Consider the following 23,355-nt stretch of genomic DNA (forward strand, 5'->3'; position numbering starts at 1 on the left):
CAATGTGAAATAATTGCCTTTTATCACAATATATCACTGTTCCTTTGATGTTTATCTAAGAGTTTGGATCAAGTCCAGCTCCACTGTAATTATTGAGTAGCCCCTCAGCTCTTGTTTCACATTGTGCGCTGGTGTGTTTTGTTGTGCCTTATAATCTGGTGACAAGGCATAATATACTGTGAAAAATGTAGTGCCAACAAATTGTTTTCATTTGTATTTGTGCTGTCACATGTGGGAATTGTGATAAGTGAAAGAGCTTCTTTTTAATGCGAGCTAAAAGCCTTCTGATATCATGAAATACACAACATGATGCATCTCTATTGTATGAAGAAGATTCTGTTATTTTTGCCTTTAGTATACTTACTAATTTAAAATAATGGTGAAAACCAGACTCATGCTAAATGGAGCTTTATGAACCTTCTTCTTTCCTAAAACAGATGGATTTAACTTTATGCTACCACTTATAAGTGCATCCACTTTTTTTAGAAATCTTTAGAAGTATAACCCTCTTAGTGTGACTAGATCAATGACTTTGGCTTTCCAGCGCTTCTTCTGCTCTTAGTGTCGGCCAATCATGATACCAAGAACAAGGAAGTACTGGCCATAAGGGAAATAAAGAAAGCTTTGGAAAAGAAAACCACATTAAAATACAATTCTGTTGGAAGTGTTGGGGAGGCCAGGTTTGACTCATGCATTCCAGAGGATCTCTTTCTCTGCTTTGCATTAAGTTCCCCAGGTGTTCATCGAAGGAGCCTACATGGAGAAAGGGAAGATTTTAAAGACTGTTTTCTGAGGAACAGCCCATTTCTAGTATTTCAGATATTCTTGACAATATCCAGAGAAATGTTGTGGGTGTATGTTGTTTTTATTTTTCAAAGAGGGCAGTAGTTAGGCTTTGTCATACCATTTCTGTTCTTATTTTCATAGCTAGTTTGGGGAGTATATGAAGTTTTCAATTTTACATGAAAAACAGAAACATATAGTGGGAAAAATCCATATGTTTATGATTCAGTGAGAATAAAATCCATTGGCGCATTCCCGTTACAAATAAAACAAACTAACCATGTCTGTGTGGTGTATTGTCCTAAGGAAAATTTATTGGGAAGGTTATGACTACAGAGCACATATGTAAATCTGCTTTGTTTATTTTTTTTGCTTTTGGCTTTTTTATCTTTAGGCACAAATTTGATGATGTTGATGAAAATGCAAAAAGAAATTGAGTGCCTGACAGGAGTATGCTCTTATTCCATGCAAGAGTACGCAACACAGAGCAGTGGGCTTCCTAAATACTGCAGCACTGCACAGCAAATAATGCCAAATATATATTTTCAGCTTTTATTTCTACAAAACTGTTTTTGCAGCCTGGTTTGTTACCTGTTCAAAAATGTTTCTTTTTTTGGTTTTCTAGATCATTTTCATGTTCTTCCTCTGAAGTTTACTAAGCACCTGGACACGTACAACCCTGACATACCGGACTGGAGGGAAGATATAGGGCGGGTAGTAACACGACTTCTTGCAAAGGTGCTCTTTCAGATTACTCGTAAAATGTTCCCTTGCCGGTCATAAAGCTTGAAGGTTAAGTTAGTGGCTTCTCATTTAGAAAAAAGGAGGCAGAGCAAAATAATAAAGTGAACCTCATGAGCCACATTTCAAGCAAGTTTGAGCCTTGTGTCGCTTTTACGTGCAGGTTGTAGGCAACAATATTGTAACACAGACAGTTTAGGTCTAACACAGCCTAATGGGCAATTAATGCTAAATATTGCTCTCTGGGATTAGGGATAGACATATTGGCAAATACTGCTGACTGCAAAACAGGAAGAGTAGCTTAAATGTGATATATTTAGCAGTTAAGCAAAGGATGCTGTGTAATATAAAAGACATAGTCTTTGTGTAAAAACAAAGCAGAAAGAAAGAATTCACAATGCCAGTTGTGTAACTTTTGAAATATGTGTAATATATAGGCACACAGTTCGTACAGCTGGTTCTTTAGATCATGTTCACAAAAGAAATGTGGACTGTGAGCAGCTGAATCCTATAGGTTAAATCAAGTACAAAGCCATGCAGCAGTACTGAGATAAGTAAAGAGCACCCATGAAAACCGAGAGCTCTAGAGCTGTGCTCTTCAGGTACACACACTCCCAGCAACTGAGTGTGCACACACTGACTTTTGTGAGGGCAATAGCACTGAGGTGCAGGTTGATAGTCTTTTTAAAGTAGTTGTATGTGAAATCACTTGACTTTTCCTGGATTTGCAGTAGTGCCAAGCAGGTTCTGGAATTTTTGCTTCATACCATTTTCTGTCCTTTTTTTAAGGTTCATATCAAATGTCAAATTAAAGGATTTTCCCAGTTCTATCAACTTAAACCCATCCCATAACCAGTGTCAGTCAAACAAATATTTTACTCCCTTATAAAATAGCCCTTGCATTTTAGTAAGTACTAAAGCATTTGCAAAAGAATGTGCATGATTGAATGGAATTTCAGAATCTGTTTGAGAAAGGCTCCAGGAAGTGCCCAGGGTGTTGTCATTAGAACTCTATGGCTGAATATACAACACATGGAGCAATTTGGGACTCAAAGCAAAATTTGCACAAACTATTTTGAAAAGGGATGCACTTGATTTTCAGTGGGGGATGCAGGTATTCATTACAATTTCAGGAACTGAACCTAAATGCTCTTGGTCTCACCCTAGAAGGCTTCTCTCTGTCCATTAAACACAGATGGAAAAGTAGCCTCCCTGAGCTAAAGTCATCTGTAATGAATATGCCCTTTTAAGCCTACTAAGTGTCTGAATGGCCCACAAAGGATCCTAAATCACTTAGGATTTTTTTATGTTACCCTAGAAATGCACAACCACAGCAGAGTTTTGCTAAAACTGCATACCACTTCATTTTGCTTCTTTCCACGATGCCACTAAATCGCTTTAATGCGATAACAGTGCTTAGCTCTTTCAATCTTCAAAGAGCAGCTCACATTTCAGTTAATTTATGTTTGCCTTTGTTCATGTTTTAGCTTCTGGTGGAATCCCCTCTAAATATTAAGGATCTGAACACCAAAGACTAAAAGACACATGTGGAGTTAGTTATGTATTTTCTATAAAATATAAAGCACACTGTCCTATAATTTGCTGTGTGCCTTTGTCTTCACAGGAAACCAATATACCCGAAGAAACACTTATGACAGTAGTGAAACCTGGTCTGCCCACAACTGCTGACTTGCATGTGCTACTACCAGCAAACCAACCAAAAAGGAAGAGAAGTATAACTAGTGATAAGGTAACCAGAGGAATGTATGTCTGGTTAGGGCAGTCTTCATCCTGTTTTGCAATCAGTGGCTCTACTCTCATTGTCATTAGGTGAAATTAAAAGGTGCTCCCTAACTATGTGAAGATCTCACACCCACCTGACAAGAGACATATAAAAGCTAGCCACAGCTGTGGCTGCGCTGTTTGACAGCGTATAGACCAGCGTAATCTAGTGCTTACTTGTATTAGTGTATTTCTTGAGAATAACTAATACCGATCTGTTTTTTAAACAGAAACAACAGTGATGGCATGTCAGTCTGTAAGATCCAGTAGAGCAAAGAGTGTATTTAGAACACTGATATTTCTAAAGAGGGACGAACCATCTCTTCACTGTCTTCAGAAGCAAATTAGATTTCAGGTCAAACAGAAACAGAACCTTAATAGTTGACCTATAAAGTAAAGAGCATCAGGCAGGTAACTTCTGCCTTTATGAGCAAATGTCCTTTTCAATTGGCAAGAAACAAATATAGTGAACCCAGGAATGAAAATCAGACATTAGTTTCTCCCTACTTATTTCCAAACAGTATTTCTTCCATAATAAAAGACCTTATGCCAGTTGAAAATCAGAAGACTGGCATTTATAATTAATGTTCTTCATACTTTTGCTGTGATAGAAAAGGAACAGCTCCCAAAACCGTGCATGTGTTTTGCAGTTCAAGTCTTGCCAGTTGCAAAGAACCCCAATGTAAGATATTGTTAATTTTGAAGGGCATTTTACAGCTTTCTGAGACAAGGTCACAGTATCCAAAGAGCTGGAGAAGGACGTAAGATGAAACTCTTCTTATTAACACAAACCCAGTAGATTGTATTTGGAATTGATGGGGTACACTTTGGAAGGTCCAAAGGAGTATGTTGATGTTGTTGAAGTACTTGAACAGGTGTCGTACTTTAAAATGCACAGGGTACAGTGTGAATGCACAAAATTTTCTGCTTTGTGGCAACCCCAAACTCTTATGGCTTTCCCTCTGTAATCGCATGAGGTATTCCTGGGAGTTGAAATCCTGACTACATTGCAGGAAACGGTTTTTAACAGGTTGTTTCTTTAGTAGAGAGCCACTTATGAACTATGGCTCTAAAAGGTGAGTATTACCACTTCAAAATTATTTGCATCTTTCCATTTCTTGAAGAAGTAAGGTGCAGCTTCTAAAGGAAATTCTTTCTCTTTCTTCTGATCATATATGGAATGGGTCTCTTTAATAGTTTAAGGAAATTGATGGTGATAGGTTCATAGTTTATGCAAACATTTTATTTCAGTGCAAAGTGTTATGCATATTACTTCCCTTTAAGTCTCAACTGTTATATTGCTGCAGTGCTTCAAGGCAGCTTAGAGAATATCATCAATTATAATCAGTGCTGTCTCAAGGCTTTTTTCATGTTTGTCTGTGAAATATCTTGTGAGCTACTCCAAAACATAAAGAAGAACAATCATATGTTGCAATTTATTTGGGAAAACTTCTGTTTGGTGGGGCTATGGGGCAATTACAGTAGTTCAGTAGGGCACAGTTTCTGTAACAAGTAGTCCTCCAGTAAGACCTTGCAAAGGTTTTCTGAAACTAGAGGAGTACTGAAAGGTGAAAGTAATTGTATAATCTGGAGAATAGATGTACATTTCTGGCACTATTAGGATGGACCAGGCCAGAGGAGTGATTGTTGGGGATTACATGTATGGAAATACCAAATACAGTACAACCTACGTTTGGTTGGAGCAGGAACAAAGGGAGACAGCAATTGCAACAGCCTATGCTATCCAATGATAAGAAATCAGGTGCACTAGTATCATTTCAACACTGATTGTTTTATAGAGTATTGTGCTGTAGAGCCAGACTTCAAGTGCTAGCTGCCTAAATTTCTGTTTGTATATTATTGCTTAGGGACACTACTTTAGCTATTGATATGTGCATAAAAATTTGTTAATTTAGAATTGAATGGCACAAATTTTGATAAAATATGTGTAGTATCAGAATCCATTGTGACTTGAGAAATATCCTGAAAATATACCCTATGTAAATAAATCTAGAAGCAGAGTCAACAGGAAAATACTCATGGTGTCACTTGCTTAAAGATTGTTACATTCTTTTCTGTTACCAGAAGAGGATCTTGAAGGTCTCCATCATATTTCACTGGAAGGATGTACTTTGTTATGCTGCTAGTGCCAATTCTCAAAGTCAGTATTGTGACACTGTTGTGAGGACACACCAAGGCAGAAAGTTTTCTGCATATTTAGAGGAAGTCTGAAATCCTTAACTCAGACATAGTTATGAAAAGTCTTCCATTAAAGAGAACCTATTTGTTCTTGGCCGAAAACCTTTTAGATTTGGGATATTACATGATTTTAAAGGGTTGTTAAAGGTAATCATTAATTGGTCAGGCAGAGAACACCTTGATGGAGTTTTGGTGTTTTACATGAAGTGTTGTGATATGATGCTATTTATTAAGTTAGCGGTCTAGAATAGGAGTAATTACTGATAAAAGTAGCCAGCAATTACAAAGATCCTAAGTGACTTGGCAGTGTAGTAGTAGGACCACTTTGGATAATTCTGAAATTTGGTTCCATTCTGACAAAAAAAAACTTTTTCTTTCAAATTTATGCATGTAGAAATAAAAACTGAGTGTGATTTAACCTGGTTTTGAGAACATGGCAATTTCAGAAGTATTTCATTCTAATCATTGACTCTAGAAGAGGACTCGTTTGCTTAATTTATGCATATCTATTACATGTCTAATGTCAGGTGGGATAAGTCCAGTTGAAAGAGTCAGTTGAAGTGCATTTAAACTATAGCCTGGAGAGCAGTGGCTCTGAGGAATATTTGGACAACTATCTAGACAAACTACTATATGAAAATTCCCGGTGAGTTGGCAAAAAGGGCAAGTCAGACCCCCAGATGTGTAAGTGGGAAAGAGTTTGAATAGTGTCATTTTTGCATTCTTATACCACAATACAGGAACCTTTGTGTTCACATATTCAAATATTATCATTGGAACGGATGTAGAAAAAGAAGGTAGAAAATTCAGATGCCAGTATAAAAACCTTAACTTGGAGTGTCTAGGGAGGAGCTCCAAACACTGGATTTGTCTTTTAAAAAGTTGGAGAGGTGGCAGCACTGTGCTCAATAAATACATTGGGGCAGAAAAAAAACACCTCATGAATACTGAAACAACCATCAATCTAACAGTGAAATAAATAAACCAGAACCTTTGGCTGGATTCACATGAGATTCAAATTTTTGACCTGTGAAAGTGTAGTTCGTATAGGTTTGGATGGGAACCCAGGAGCGGAGAGGGAAATAACAAACAAGTGTTAGTCACTTAAGGAAAAAACAGAGCAAATGTTGGATTCCTCAAACACCTGCCAGGAAAATATGCTGTGTCCAAAGTTACAGGGCTCAGTAATTTTATTTACTGGCTGAAAGTCAGCTTAGCCTAAAGTACTGGTCCCTCTTGCATTGTATACCACGAACATGTGAATGAACATGGACTGAGATGAAGTAACTCTATTTCAGTGGTGCCAGCATCACTTTAAAGGCTGTTAATCAATATAGGTGTCATATCCATTCTCTTTTCAACCTTTGGGCAAAAAGATAAATACTTAGGAGTTATCTGGACTAATTGTCTTGTAAAATAACTGAGGCCATGTGCACACCACCCTTATGTTAATTCATTCCTGCACAAAAACTGCAGTAAAGTCAGTGGAATGGCTTCAGAAGTTAGATATTCCTCAATGTGAGTGAGGATATTTGAATCTGAACTTTTGTGTAATCTCTGTCCATAACATGAGAGAGACTAGAGGCATTTCTATCTATTATGCTGCAAAGGCTTTCAAAGATGAGCACTGTAATTGATAATATCATAAAAGGAGTTACTCATGAAGGTTTCACGAATATAAAGCGTTTTTCTAATTTGGCATCTTGTGGGAAGTCATATCCTAAATTATAAGGCATAGAGTACAAAACTAGCTTTGATCTTTTGGAAAATTACCCATGTTGAAGACACAAGTGAGTAGAAGGGAAAATTCAGACAATTTGTCATCTGGGGTTAGGATATGATGGTATATTTAATGGTTCTGCTCCATAAAAATGTGAGAGACCATATTTTATTGTGCTCTATCCACTGGAGAAAAATATGAGGAATCCTGATTTTTTTCCGCATGGATGGATGTATATATTTCTACAGAGAATTGTTAAAAATTGGGTATAAATGGAATCCATCCCATTATAGGTAAGGAGGTGAGGTAAATTATGACATGCAGTTCATTATCAAATAGCAGTTACTTTTCATAGCAAGAAATCTAAAGCAGCATTGCAGGTTTTCTTCTGATAGGTTAGAAGAATGGAGAGTTTTTAATATGGATTTTGCATTGTGTGAGTTATGACCCAGGTAAACCCAATAGCGCATGCAAATGACATGCTGTCTATCACATACTGGGTAAACGTAAAGGCTTTGGTTAGCAGAAAGAAAGATTTGGCTACAAAGATTTTACATTTTCAGCTTTTATGGCTCATGGAGTTTTGCATGATTTTTAAAAATGGAATTTCTTTAAGATTTCAGCTCATTGTTGACAAATGCTTTCTGAGTTTCTCACCATTTAATGAACCAGAGGTTTTCCTTTTTAAAGCATTGAGTGTCTCAAAGTGGAACGGAGTGTGAGATGTCTGACATTCTCTTTGCTGTCTTTTCAGAGAATAGCGGCTATAAAGCAGGCCTTGAATGCCCACAACATCAGTTTCTTTCTGAGGGGAGGATACTGGGTCTTAGTGACTTTAGCTGACTCCGGTTCAGGTAAATATATAAACAGAGCTCCCAACAGACCAACCTTTGGATGCCTATCTGAGTTCCGATAACTTAAGGAGAAAATCTTCCTATCAATATAGATGTGTACATACACACACACACATATGTATATACACACATACACTTACTTGGTACTTGTTACATATAGATACACACATAAATATACGTGTATATATATGTAAATATATATACTATTGCATGCACACATATATATATATTTCCTACATGTTTCCATATTGTCATACCTCATTATTTGTTTCATAAGGTTCTTGCTTTTTTCTGTGTAACCATGACATTAACTAAATATCTACATTATACAAAACAGTGCTCTGTAGGAAGAGCCAACCAGGCTTCAAAAAAAACGTCTGGTGAAACACTTTGGCTGCACTGGCTGCCGAGAAAGCAGTTTCTTTACTTCAACCATTAACTTTGTAGATATAACTCCAGGGGTCTGGGACATAGCCTCGTGTCACTGCCTTGTATCTCTGATCTTCAGATCAACTGGCGTGAAGCTTGCTTAGGGTGTCCACATTGCTGATCCTGTCCTGAGATAAATTATATGCTTTTTCTGTGTTTAAAACAAATGGAAGAAGTTTTTTTTTGCATGCATTTCCTGCATCTCTGGATTCACTATGTATCTGGAAACTGATTGGAGAGACTATGTGTGCTTACATGTGTGTGTATTTTGAACAGAGATATGTTAAAATGTTTTAATCAGAAAGTTCAGCTTTGACATGAGCCTTGTATTAGAATGTCCTGTATTTTTTGTTTGTGTATCGTATTCCATAATATATCCTCCTTTCTTATTTCAGTGTGTTGTGGGAGAACAGCTTAGCTGACCACAATCAATTTATGTAAATATTGATATGATATTTTATCTGTCAGCTGTCTGTAGAAGACAAAGCTCTTTGGTCTAGTCTCTAATGTAGAATCATGCTACAGTTTTGCTGTGGTACCTAATTTGGTTGGAAGGGCTAACATTTGTTGGCCAGCACAAATGGTCAGGATTGAAAGAAGCCCATATCCATTCCAGCCTTTAACAACGTATGACCTTGATGAGTTCATTTGTTGTTCAGAGCTTTAGTTTCTCCACCTGTGAAATTAATACAGCCCTGCTTTTGCAACACATGTATTTAGGATATGTGATCATTTCCTATGATGACTTTGGATTCTCAGAAAAAAAAAAACCAAAACAAACTGTGAGAGTGCAAATAGTTAAATATTCAGGGGTTTGGGTTTTTTAAATTTTTAACTGTCCTCTGTCGTTCAGTCACAAGGCACCAATTAATTTTGTGTTGTTGCTTTTTTAAAGAGGCTACAGATGGAGTGAAAATAAGAGGTTAGACAAAGAACAAAAAATGGTTTTGACCTGACAATTAAATAGAAAAGAAGGCCCAGGAATGTGACTGATCTGGAAGAGGATGTGCTAAGCTGTTCTTTTATTTCGTATTTCAGACTCTCAGAGGATTGGAGGAGGCAGTGGCTACTGGGCTATTGTGGTTCTCTTTGTTATCTGTCTAGTTGCAGTTGGGGCTATCATCCTCTACAAGTTCAAAAGGCAAGTAAACCTTAATCAAAAACATATACATTTTAAGAATTAGATTTATCCACAGATCAGCAAAACAGAGTTTGCTATTTGGAAAGGAGATCTCTTGAAGAAAGGCTGAAAAGTCCACAGATTTGAAAATCGTGTTTTTCTGAACTTTTCAGACATCAAGGTACTACACTGAAGCTTGCTTTCACTTACTGCCTTCCAAGATAAATAGCAGCAATAGGAAACTATGCAGAGTTTGTTCAGCTTGTCTAAATAATATCATCAAGAAAGAGAGCTGAGATAAAATATAATTCCTGATTAATTCCTACCTCATTACTGCTAGCAGTTGTGAATAAACTAAAGCTATCGGAACAATGAGTGCATCTGCAATGCTGATTTGCTTAAAGTAGTTTTATCAAAACGCTTAGCGCTCTGGAGTTTCTCTTTGAGCACATTACATTTTAATTGCTGGGGCGATGCCACATAGAATGAGTGGTAGAAATAGATTAGTGTTAATTTGACACTAGAGTGTGTTGAGGGGAGAAATAATTCTGAAAATGTCCTTTATGAGAGACATGTTCTCAAAATTGACAGGGAATACCATGCCAGCCTTTGACGGTCTGGGAGGTCTTTAGTCTGCAATTTGTTTTAATCATAGCTACTAGGGTGCTGTGGAATTTAAAGAATTTTGTTCTTATTGATGTGTTTCTGTAGTCATTGGTTGTGCTTTTGTTATTTTTGTATCTCTGGGACATTTAATTTGATCATGTTGGAAACAAGCCTTCATCATCATCAAATTCTGATGTCCTTACTTAGTGAGGATTCCTGTTGATTTATCTCATTGTTTAAAGATTGATTTTTATTTGAAATAAACATAAGTTTATAGAAATGGGTGCAGCAGTGAGTTTGTGATAGCAGTAAGTGTAGACAGCATTTAAGAAAGAGTTTGTTTAGAAAAAAAAAACATTAAGTCAATAGAGAAAAACCCTTTTTTCCAAGGATGTCTTAATTGTCTCACTTCTCTGTTTCTTAGAGCTCATAGTGGCTGATTACTCTAAAGCACAAAACCCAGAATGCTGTATCGGACTGTCTACAACTGAATAAAAATCCATTTTGCTATTTTAGGTGCCTGCAGCAAGGAAAAGCATAAAAATGGTTGATGTGATGTAATTACATTATTTCAGTAGGAATACATGGAGGATTTGCTGTTTGTAATGTGGGATCATAAAACTTGCTTATGCTATCTTTCAAAAGCTGTATGATTTATAACATTTATTAGCTCTTAAATGAGAGCAATTAAATAACAGACACAATTACTGCATGGCAAAAGAAGTATAAAATATTCAAGAAAGGAATAAAAAAATCATTTTCCTGGAGTTCTTTCTAAAATGCCCAGTGAACCAGTGCTTTATAAATAGAGCTTTTACTAAGGAGGAAACTATAGCACAATTTGCAAATTGTGAGCTTTAATGGCTCTCACACTTTTATATATACTTTGTGAAAATAATTTGCATTTAAATTTTGTGGGGGTTCAATTTAGGTACGAGTGACGAGAATTGTGAGATATATTCAAATGCTTCTCAGTAGCCTGAAAACTGCTGTTGGCATTGATGAATGACCATGTATTCAGTTTTAGTCCATATCATATCTGTTTCTGAGATATTTGACAGAGTTATTTTTAAGTATTCCTGCTAAAGTTTTCCAAGATGACAATTTTTTTATGGGTTGCATCTTTCATTTGCAATTTGATCTTCAAAAAATATTTAGGGTGCTGTGTTTGAAAAAATCACTTTTTCCCTGTGTGCTCCCTGTGAACTCCTCTCCCACCCAAATCTTTAATCACAGAATCACAGAATGTTAGGGATTGGAAGGGACCTCGAAAGATCACCTAGTCCAACCACCCTGCCAGAGCAGGACCACCTAGAGCAGGTCACACAGGAACACCTCCAGGCAGGTTTTGAATGTCTCCAGAGAAGGAGACTCCACAACCTCTCTGGACAGCCTGTTCCAGTGCTCTGTCACCCTCACAGTGAAAAAGTTTTTCCTTATGTTAATGTGGAACCTCCCGTGCTCCAGCTTGCACCCGTTGACCCTTGTCCTGTCATTGGCCATCACCGAGAAGAGCCCGGCTCCATCCTCCTGACACTCGCCCTTTATGTATTTATAAACATCAGTGAGGTCACCCCTCACTCTCCTCTTCTCCAAGCTCAAGAGACCCAGCTCCCTCAGCCTTTCGTCAGAAGGGGGATGTTCCACCCCCTTCATCATCTCTGTGGCTCTGTGCTGGACTCTTTCAAGCAGTTTTCTGTCCTTCTTGTACTGAGGGGTCCAGAACTGGACACACTATTCCAGATGCGGTCTCACCAGGGCAGAGGAGAGGGGGAGGAGAACCTCTCTCGACCTCCTGACCACCCCCCTTCTAATCCACCCCAGGATGCCCTTGGCCTTCTTGGCCACGAGGGCACATTGCTGCCTCATGGTCATCCTGCTGCCCACCAGGACCCCCAGGTCCCTTTCCCCTACGCTACTCACTAATGGCTCAGTCCCCAACCTATACTGGTGCATGGGGTTGTTCAATCCCTTAAAAAAAGTCTTTCCTGTCTTTATAAAAATGGATGGTGAATTGCTGGATCCCCATGGAGTACTTACTTGCAAGTATAGTCCCTTTAAAATCAGTACAGTGAGTATGTAAGTTTACAAACTTGTCCATAGGGACAGAGGCTATGAAACTGAGTGTCCTTTATAGATACAAAGGTTGCACAAAGGCAGCTTGTCAATATTATATGCCTGTATATTAAAAATTAATTTGCTGAAAGAATGCTATAGGCAACAAAAATTGTTCAAATTTAGGAGATAATTTAGCAGAAAAACACTTACTGGGCCCCGTGGTAACTCAGGCAACACATGCAAATATAAATATGAATTATTTCCACATAGAAATTACAGACACGTATAAGGAGTTGAAATGTTAATACTGTCCATAATTTTTATGTATGATCCACAAAATTAAAGAGGAGATGGAAGAGATTTGGTGGTGCTTTCCTTTCATTTATGTAACTTGATAGTCAGGTGCTCCCTTCAGAAAAGGGTTAAAACTCCCTTTTTCCCTAAGTCAGAGAAATGTTTGTTAATCTTAGTTTTATCACTTCACTAATTCAGTCTACGAGACTTGAAGTTGACACTGGGGCACAAGCAAAGCAGGTGGTCTACAAAAAATTGCATGGACATGCTTTGGACTATTCTCTCTCTCTCTTTGACAGCCCAAAGGACAGTTCTTTACTGAAGGTTAAGTTTGATACCTGGAAAGATGCAAGATGGATATCAGGAAAAATTTCTTTCCTGAAAGAGCGTTTAGGCATTGGAACAGGCTGCCCAGGAGGTGGTGGAGTCACTATCCCTGGAGGTGTTCAAAAGTCGTATAGATGTGGTGCTTAGGCACACAGTTTAGTGGTGGGCTTGGCAGTGTTAGGGTAATGGTTGAACTTGATGATCTTGAAGGTCTTTTTAACCAAAACGATTCTGTGATTCTAGGGAAAGATTGGCTTGCAGATAAGATGGGACTGAATTGTCAGGGAGGTTACAGCTTCATACATGAGAACGTTTCATCCATTTGCAATGAGCAGAGGCACTGTTCAGGACTTGTGATGAAAAGTATAGAGGGAATAGTGGACTTCTGTGTAGATGATAGTACAGCCTCAATAGAAAATGGAGAAAGCTGCCCAAACTGCCCAATGGTTCCTGAGTGGCGAGGCCCATTGTCACCAAGCATGGTCACCTGGACCATGGTCTGCCTGGATTATTTCTGAAGTTCGTGTCATAAGTACTTGGGTCTTAATTTACACTGATTTTTGTAAGGCAGAATTGTGAGATGAAAGATGATGTTGACAAGATATCACCGTAGAATTATAGAATGGTTTGAGTCAGAAGGGACCTTAAAGATCATCCAGTCCAACCCCCTGCCATGGGCAGAGACACCTTCCACCAGAAAAGGTTGCTCCAAGCCCCATCCAACCTGGCCTGGAACACTACCAGGGAGGGGGTAGCCACAGCTTCTCTGGGCAACCTCTTCCAGTGTCTCACCACCCTCACAGTAAAGGAATATTCCTAAAATCTAATCTAAATCTACCCACTGTCAGCTTAAAACCATTACGCCTCATCCTATCACTCCACTCCCTGATCAAGACTCCCTCCTCACCTTTCCTGTAGGCCCCCTTTAAGTACTGGAAGGCCCCTAGAAGGTCTCCCCGGACCCTTCTCTTCTCCAGGCTGAACAACCCCAACTCTCTCAGCCTGTCCTCACAGGGGAGGTGCTCCACCCCGCTAGTCATCTGTGTGGCCCTTCTCTGGACTCGCTCGAGCAGGTCCATGTCTTTCTTGTGCTGGGGGCCCCAGAGCTGGATGCAGCACTGCAGGTGGGGTCTCACATGAGTGGAGTTGGGGGGAAGAACCACCTCCCTTGACCTGCTGGCCACGCTTCTTTTGATGCAAGCCAGGATGCAATTGGCTTTCTGGGCTGTGATCACACATTGCTGGCTCATAGTCAGTTTTGACTGAATCTAATCTAGTACCCCATTTTTATGAATCTTTCAGGGCAATCAGAACAACTATGATGAAAATTGCTGCTCCTATTTAATTGCTCGTTTTTTGAAAACTGCAATACCCAGCCCTAAAAATTGGTGTCCCCTGTGAGAAGTAATTCTCACAAAATTAGTTTGGGGGAGAGCAGTAATCTAAAAATAACAATCCTGCATAAGATTCTGTGTCAGATGCCTCATATGCAGAAAATGAAGAGAGTATTTTATCTAATTAAGTATGGAGGTAGGGGAATAACAGAGACAGATTCATATAGAGCTAGTGGGATTTTGCCTGATTAGTTATAAGCATAGTAAAATCAGTGCCATCGCATCAGTCCTGAAGCAATGCCCATTAAAAAGAAAAGATTAAAATTGTATAATTTCCCACTACTCCAATCAAAACTAAAATTTAGGGTCTGCTGGGTAATCAGAGCTGTCATGGCTGTCTAGCTAATGATTACTGGAGGTTACGTCGGTTCTGATATGCCCTAGTCCCGAATCCCTAAACACTGACTAGAAAGACTGCTTCCCTCTGATCGTATATGCAGTAAAACCGTGAGCATTTACAATTTTGTCTCCCCAGCACCCCTCCCCCTGCCATGCCCCCCACTTTATCTAATGGCCTGTTTGTGCATCCAGCCCCTTCTCACCAGGAACCTGTGGTCAAAAAACTGGTGCTGTAGTCCCCAGAGCTTGTGGAGTGACTAATGGTGATCCTGAGGATTGTTAGTTGCTTTAGACAAAAAAAAAAAAAAAAAAAAAAGCCCCAAAGTCTTGAGACATGCAGGGTTTTGATCCTTTGTGAACAGAGTAGGTAAGCAATTCAGATTAGAGCTATTTTTACCCAGTAAATGAAAAGTAAATTTTAAATGATAAATGCTGATTAGATAATCTGGGGGGGATATTTTCAGCATGGCAGCAAGGAGCGAGAGGAGATACCCCAGCTGCTAAATCTGACTGGCTGCGGCATGACCAGCAGTGCAGACAACAAAAATGAATGGCGGTCAAGCCAAGAATAATTTGCCTTTTCTTTGCTCTCACTTTCTGAGTATGGAAATTACCGATCTGATGCCTCAAGCAAACAGTATGTTACAATATTCACTAGTATGCTTCATTTGTTTGAGCATCCAGGTAAAATGGACTACAGCTGCTTCTTTTGACCAGAACAATATGAAGCAGCTGGAAAATATTTTAGAGAAATCAGGTCTCTTTTTTAATGCAGACCTGGGACCTGCATATATTTTTTTCTATACCATACCATCTTTACTAAATTTGTTTCAGTAAAAAACACACTTCTTCCATTCTGTTTGAAATTGTTTGTACTTTTTGTGGGTTTCAAGTTGCCATCCAGAAAAGATTTCTTCATCCTTTCAGAGCAAGATTGTATGGTGTGAGATCCTGGGCAACAGTATAGAGAAGGTAAACAGCACTGTCTGCACTAGGCAAAGTGGAGGAAAAGAAAATTATCTTTTAGCCACATCAAAGCTGCCATGCAATCATCATGTCACTAGTAGAAGATCTGAAATAATCCTTTTCTCATTTTTCACTTCTGTATAACAACAAGATGTTAGAGTAGCCAAACCAGAGCAAATAGTTGACTTTTCTGCTTAGGTATTTAACCTGGTTAATAGTAGCAAATTCAGTTCTCTGAAAGAGTATGAAAATATTCGTCCTTTAATTTGTATGCAAACTACTGCCTGTGTACTTAAAGCTGCATACATGGTTTTCACAAATTGCTGTGAATCTACTTCAGCCAAATTGACACCTTTTTGTGTGTATTACTTTTTTCCCCACTACTATCAAGTGCCACTTTTGGTAAATGAACCCCCTCCTGGGTCATTTCCACAATCTGGAGCAGAACTGTGTTATCTTTCTGCCTCATTGACTTACTGTCTCATTTTCAGTCTCTGAAGAAAAGCTATCTTTTTTCCACACCTTGCTTATACTACTTTTATGTTCCATGAGAGCAAGCTTAGTCCCAATCCATGCCATTTAGTTATAAAAAAAACAGGCACTAATTTAATGATCCATAATATTTCATAAAAACTTCCTCAGAAATCAGGTAATAGCATGTAGAAAAGATTTCTGAAATGAAAGAGGCAAGTAAATCAGGAGTGCCTTAAACACAAAGTCAGTCATCTGAACATTAATCCAAACATAATAAAGCCAACACCACAATAAAGTATTCAATTCAATGGATTATTATTGTTGTTATTTTTATTTAAGTTCCAAGAGAATGCTACATAATTCCATATCCTTTGCCATGTGAATATGTTCCTATTTTGCATACTAAACAGAATCTTAATCAAGCCTCTGGAAAATAAATGAAGTTGCATAAAGGCCAAGCAATATTGGCTCCACAAGGAAGGAACAGAAAGCCACATAAACTAGGGAGTTTAAATGAGTGGGAATCAATATCTCATCCCCCTCCTGCAGTTCCTTACTGCTGAACATTTTTAAGTGCAAACAGTTTGGGGTATGAACTGATTAGAATTTGTGAATATAGGGAGGAAAAAAAAATACTTTCTGGAATATGTTCTAAAAGGTGTAGAACCTGGAGAGCTTGGTGAAAGCTATGTGCTGGGATGTTCATTCATAGTTCTGTGCAGAATTAAGTCTCCAGTTCATATTTTTATGGTCCTCAAAGCAGTAATGAATATTTCTTCTTTGTCATAATTGAAATAAAATGCTACAGAGAAAACAAAGGGAACTAAAAATGTAAACCATGGATCGCTGCTCAGCAGAGGTAATTGTCTCCAGTGATGGATGCGCAGCACATGCATTTTGCAGCTGAAGAGTAAACCCCCAAAAGAAATTATTGCATAATCTTTTTCTCTTTTTCCTATAAATGTGCTTTCAATTTTCATATTGCTGATATAAATCTCTTGGGTCAAATTCCATGTCTTGTCATGTTTTCACAGTAGTCTTTTGTGTACAACCAAGCATTTCAGCTCTGCCTACTTCAAACAGTTACATTGGACTCAGCATAAATTGCTTCCTTAAGAAGAGAAAAGCACATCAGGGTACACGAGTTTCTCTCTGTATAATTACGGGTAGCAGCATCCTTCCTATATGTTAGAGCAGTGAGGAGTGACTGGAAAATTGCCAGAATCAGGCCCATCATTAGCAAGGATTCAGTATCCACATCCTGTTTCATCCCGCAGTGTGGTTGTCTCTTATAAACAGAACATCTGGCACATGTATTAAAAATGCCTCTTGAAAAGGCTTGGGCTATCATTGTCTTCAGTCTGGTTGAGTCTTTTCCTTGTAAAACTGAACCAATATGAAACACGCAGAGATCTCTATAATGTGTAAAAGGTCAAATGCCTACAGTGTATGCCTTCACAAGACCTATAATATTCTCCTTCCTCTCATCCATAGTCTGTGTTACAATCTAAGATGCTTTCCTCTATAAGTGTGAGGAGCAACGGAAAGTATGGAAGAGTCACTGAGTACCTCAACTTTATACCTTCACTAAAGAATCTGTATTTCACAGGGCTGGGCTCATGAGGTTTAGATGAGAGAGAGAAATAAAAACTTATGACTTTTCTTCTTTTATCTATAACTCATAAAGAACTGCTCGTAACAACAATACGTTTAATGGTTACTTAGGAGGTTTCTTTATTCAGGAACCCCTTACATGTTTAATAGTATGTGTTGTAGTTGTGGTGATCTCTAACTAGTTAGTCTTACCAGAGATATGAGTTGAAGGCTCAGGCTTTACACCAAAAGATACACCTTGTTGACCTGGTTTCAGACAGGTCCTTCAGCCTGGGCAGGCATAGTTAGACTAGCAGCTCGGTTCCCTTTACTTAACTGCAAAGGTCTGATGTGCCATATGGGTTTGAGATGAATGACATTTGTATTATGTCAAAAATATTTTGATAATGCCATTAATGGTTCTACAATCTGTCAGAAATACGGTTTTGAGAAGATCCCCTAATTGTTGCAGAAACGTATGAGCTAATTAAGCAGCTGTGTTGCAAAGACATTCTTTTGGGTTTTGTTTCCCTTAGGCATTTGGCGGTGGACTGAAAGTGAGCAATTTGACAGGTTTGATGCAGGTCTGATTGAGAGGGGTACTGTTTTCCACATGATCAGTTTCATTAGCAGACGCATTAAAAACAGTTACTGGCCTTAGAGAAAAAGATCAAAATTAATTATCTAACATATTTGTTTTGGTAACGAGGAATGTCCTTCCCCTTTTCAATGTGACTTTTTTCATCCAGTTAATGGGAAGAGAGTGATGCAGGGCTTGACTTTGTGTGTATGTTTGTGTTGGAGGAGCCTTCGGACCTGTTGAAGTGGTCAAAATAGCACAGTGTTGTGCTATGAGACCTTTCCATCCTTGTCCTTTGCACTTGGTTAGTCCTGTGCTTTATTCACTCCATGGGCACTGAGATAGAGAAAAGAGCAGTCAGATTTCTTTTGTTGTGCTGCTTATAAATAATGGGATAAAATACCTGATTTCTGTGTGTATGTATATGTATATATATATATAAAATTTGGGAGTGGGGGTGGGGATGTGTGTATACACATACCTATATAGATGCGCGTGTGTGTATACATACATAGGTATATAGGATGCAATTCATCTCTTGGATAGTTCAAATTAAAGGGAGGAGATCTTCCTTGATCATCTTTCATTGTTTAGCAATTTCTGTTTGTTCTAATTCCTTTGATGCAGTGAAAGGTGCTGTTCAAAAGAGTTAGCTGCAGTAATTTTTGACTGAAACTAAGATGGTGCCACCTGGTAAAGAACCTTCCTTCTGAAATGACGTTTAAAGACAGGTCATCTTCAAAAGCCCGGAGAAAACAGAGCAACCTGTGTATTTATCCAGCTTTCAAACTGCTGCCAGAATATGGAGCAGAAGATAGTAATTTTTAGAGAGATGCCTAAAAATTAGTGTCACATTTTCTATTTTCTCACTGTCTAAAGGAGCTTGGCAGAAACCACAGCTTAACCTCAGCAGTTCAAGCCCATTTTCTCTTTTCTTCTGATTGTCTGCCCTTTGCAATAATCTGTGTTTAAGCACAGACTTTGACAGCCATGATCTGCTGTCATGCTGATCAAGCTGTCAAGCTGCTTCTTGCAGTGTAGGAAATGGAGCTCAGAACCTGCAACTCCCTCATCAGAAGTGTCTGCTTGATGCTTAGGAAAGGATCTCCTTATGTGCCTGGGCAGATTGCAGGTGAACACAGCTACAGCAAAGGGTATGGCTCTGAAGAAATCTTTAAACCGTAAATTCTGATGTAAAGCTAGAAGTCCCTGATTATTCCCTTTGATTTTACAAAGTCTAATTTACATTAATCTAGTTAAGAACTCTTTATCAATACTGTCTTAAGCCTTCCAGTCTCAGCTATGGTGCTAATTGTTCATTAGAGCTCTAGAGACATTTAACAACATGCTTTTTGCTTTTCTAGATTCAAATCAGAATGAATTAATTGAATGCTGTCTCCTACAGAGTTTTGTCTAATTCAGCAGTTCCCAGTATTCCTGAGCCAAGCTTTACACTCTTGTCTCCTTTAGTGCTGCCTGCTTAACTTCACTAACCTCCCGTCTTCTAATTTTCCCTTTTCGTTACCTGCTTGTCTCTTTCCTCCTTACCCCTTGGTCCTGGCCTCCTGGTTCTTCACTCTGCTCCCTTTCCATTCCCTGTCTCCTGGATTTCTCCTGGTTCTTTCTCCTCAACCCTGTTGGCGTATGAGAGTGCCATTTGATGCTGTCACCCTTCAGTGTCAGCCCACCTCACCAGGGAGGCTCACAGAGATGCGATGATGATTGTGACCCAGCTTAATGTTTCTGAAGACACCTGGAACCAGGAAAGGGCTCCTGGGCCTTTTTATTGCTTGACTTCTTAAAATAGTTTCTCTGTGGTTTTAGTAAATTTTTTTTTTCAGTATTGTTCATTGTCTGTCAGTCTTAGTCAGATATTGATGCTTAATTATTATGTTGGCATGAACATTGTGATAAGGCAGTTACGTAAAACTGTGACTGAGAATAAGGGGTTGATGTGAACACAAAATTAAGGAAGGGTGGGATCAGGGCTATTTTGTGATTCTGGAAGGACTTTGCTCTGCTGTAGCTCTGCTCTGATGCCAACATGTGCATGACACAAAGGAGCTCCATCACGAGACTTTTTCTTCCTGTCCAATTTAGGAAACTGCCAGGCAGAAATGTCTACGCTCAGATGCACAACGAAAAAGAGCAGGAGATGACAAGCCCTGTTAATCATAGTGAGGACACCCAGAACATCATCCAGGGTGAGGAGTTTATTGATGATGATCTGGACTCTCAAACACTAGGTAACGCAAGAGGTAACTTCATTTTTAGTTTATAAATTTTTGTAAGTAATTGATTTTTAATTGATGTTTGTTTTCATTTTAGCTTTTTTTTTCATTTTCTGCTCAGTCTCAGGAAGAAGCAAATAGTACACCACTAACAAAGGATTATCTCAGTTATCTTCTTTTGGCTTGCTGGTGATACAGGCTGATGTATGGATGACATGTCATATGGAGCATGAGTACAGAGATAGTGCAGTTTAATGTCAGGAGACTTACTTGGACTATTTTAGAGAAAAATTGTATTTGGTAGAACAGGATATAATAGGTAACGATTGAATTACCTCAATAATCCCCTGAATTAGTGGAAAGTGGAATTTAGGCCAGAAGGATTTGTAGAGTCAATTTTTCCATGATTTCAGATGGAGTCTATCTAGATCCTTTGCTATATTTGCCATCACATTCCAGTAGCATTTAAAATTTTCATTATTAGAAACATTACATTTAGTCCTGTATAAAAAGTATCATAAGTCTTCCCTAATTTAGCTGGTAACTTTCTACTGTTCATGGGGTGGTTATAAGGAACCCATGAGAGAAACTTTCTGTGAATGTCTCTCGGTGCAAATGATCTCAGTGTCAGGTGGAAGTGTATATCCTGGCACCCTGTGGTTATTTTTAATGTAACATGGAGTGCTGATCTATAACGTTCACTTCTTGTAAAATTTACTGTTGTGTTCAGACTGCTTTCAGGTCACAGTCTGAAAAGTATAGGACAATGGAAAAAGCTCCCCAGTTCCATTTCTACGCATTTTGTGAAAATAAACCAGATAACCCAAAGCCATTTTGTAGCAGTAGGTTCATGGTATAACAGGCAACTGTAATGTCTTCGTGAGCCCACAGAAGATGATGTGTTTTAGCTGCACCAGAGGTAGCCTGGAGAAGGACAGAACTTTGGCAGACGGAAGATTTCTTTATGTTGGGTTTCACCTTTATCATTTGTTGTCAATGTCTTTATTTTCATTTGCTGAACTGTGTGCCGCTTCTAGGTTCTTGGAGGTGTTAGCTTTGAGCGCAAGGGAAGAATCCAGCCTCTTGCTTTGCTTTGTGTATTTCTATCTTTTCTTCGACAACCTTTGTGTATGAGTGTCACTGTGTTTTCATTCAGATTTTGCAAGATGACCTTGGTTGTACTCCTGACTTTACCGGAGTTGGTTCCAAAAACAACCCTGGAAAAACAACATCTATGTTAAAATTGTTTGATCAGCTTATCTCTGGGGTCTTTAGAGGAGACAGCTGAATGCTAACAAAGTCCTTGCAGACATGCCTATTAAAATGGAGCCTTCAAACACCTCTAGTAATGTACAAAAGCATAAGTTCTTTTAATGGGAGAAAATCCCTTATGGCCTATTTATATAAGGCAGCTTGGGATGCTGGAATAAAGAAATGCTACCCTGATTGGTAACCCATTCAGAAATAATCTCTACTTGACCTTCACTCCTTAATCAGAGGAAAAAAAACACAAAACAACCCTCTTCTATCTGGGCAGAGCATTATTAGGGTTAAAGAGTGAAAGATCATGATGTTTTGATGTGAAACTTAAGACATGCAAGTTAGCAAATGCAGATCTTGAGGTGATTTGTGCTTCTGTCAGGTTGTCAACACCAGCAGCACTTCCAGCAGAGCATAAAGAGTTCATTTCTGTAGCTCATAATCATCCATATTTGTCAGCTACTGTACAGCTTTTAGTCACAAGGCTTTATATAAAACATAAAATTATGCTTCTGCTTGCTGCACTGTTTTGTTACTTGCAGTACTTTCCACTAGCTCCGGTATTGCTCAGTACTGCCAAGAAAATATTCCTGTTAATGATATTCCTCTATTTTATCTGGCTAGAGTATGAAACATATTATAATCCCTGCTTTATGTTAAATTCTGTTTTACAACATTATTTGCAGAAGGTTCCTATGCTATGGAGATCCCTTCTAGTTCTGGTGAGCTTTCTCCCTCCCTGTTGGGAGATGGCAGTAGCAGCCTCTGATCTGTGCACAGCAGGGAGTTACAGGCCTGGATTTCTGTTTGTTCTCTCTCTTCTCATAACTTTTGAATTTCCACAGTACAGTATTTCCAGACTCACCCATCCACTTTTTTTGTTTTCTATATATTTTATGTTGCCTACTTTATCGCAACCCCCACCTTGGGACTCCTCAACACCATTACCTTGCAGTGACTCCTTCTGGGAGAAGTGGCAACTTGAACAGCTACAGAGTTCCCTTATTGCTGATGCCGGTCAGTGTCCAGTCCCAGGTCAGTGGCATGTCGAATGGACGCCTCAGGTTCCATTCTCCTCCTTCACCTGCACCCCTCGAGACAACTACACCTTTTTAAGCCACAAAGACAACCAACTTATGCTGTCACTGGGATAGAAACCCTAGGAATTCACCACAAATCCACCACCATGAGCAAAAGCTTTGCGCGAGAGTATGCTTGTAGGTACATGGAGCTGTTGCACCAACCTTCACCTGACCTGTTGTTTGATAAAGCCACTCTCTCTATGCGATTGACTTGTCCTTGCCATAAAAGGGGGATTTATTGTGAAGTGCCTGAAATACACTAATGCTGGACTTTTGTTTCTATATTTTCACAGGCAGTCACTCAGGCGTGGTTTTGAGCATCAACTCCAGAGAGATGCACAGTTACCTGGTTAGCTGATATTTACAGCTGAACACAGAAACCGAAAGACTGTTCTCTGTATTGTTTTATTTTTCCCTGGTGATATCACAAAATTGCAAATATGGCTGTAAATGCTGGTGGAGAGGAGGTTTCTTATCAGTCCTGTGGAAAAAAGCGTCCATCATCAGTTATCGAGGGAGAAGG

At 38.9% G+C, this 23,355-nt stretch overlaps 1 protein-coding gene across 2 annotated transcripts in view; it reads left to right on the top strand.

Moving 5' to 3' along the window:
• The window catches only part of SORCS2 (sortilin related VPS10 domain containing receptor 2), a 571,536-nt gene extending 548,387 nt beyond the window's left edge, over positions 1–23,149 (top strand). The window contains exons 22-28 of one of the 2 annotated variants that reach the window (XM_086463685.1): positions 1,409–1,521; positions 3,149–3,274; positions 7,980–8,079; positions 9,547–9,649; positions 20,360–20,517; positions 22,706–22,785; positions 23,126–23,149. In XM_086463685.1, coding sequence (XP_086319811.1) covers positions 1,409–1,521; positions 3,149–3,274; positions 7,980–8,079; positions 9,547–9,649; positions 20,360–20,517; positions 22,706–22,785; positions 23,126–23,149 — 704 coding nt within the window. Of the gene's footprint in view, positions 1–1,408; positions 1,522–3,148; positions 3,275–7,979; positions 8,080–9,546; positions 9,650–20,359; positions 20,518–22,705; positions 22,867–23,125 lie in introns of those variants that run through there. The other variant, XM_086463683.1, reaches the window with a different exon arrangement.
• The last annotated feature ends 206 nt before the right edge of the window (positions 23,150–23,355 follow it).

The sequence above is a fragment of the Leptosomus discolor genome, chromosome 4 (genome assembly GCF_034619465.1).
Source record: "Leptosomus discolor isolate bLepDis1 chromosome 4, bLepDis1.hap2, whole genome shotgun sequence".
Taxonomy (NCBI): Eukaryota; Metazoa; Chordata; class Aves; order Leptosomiformes; family Leptosomidae; genus Leptosomus; species Leptosomus discolor.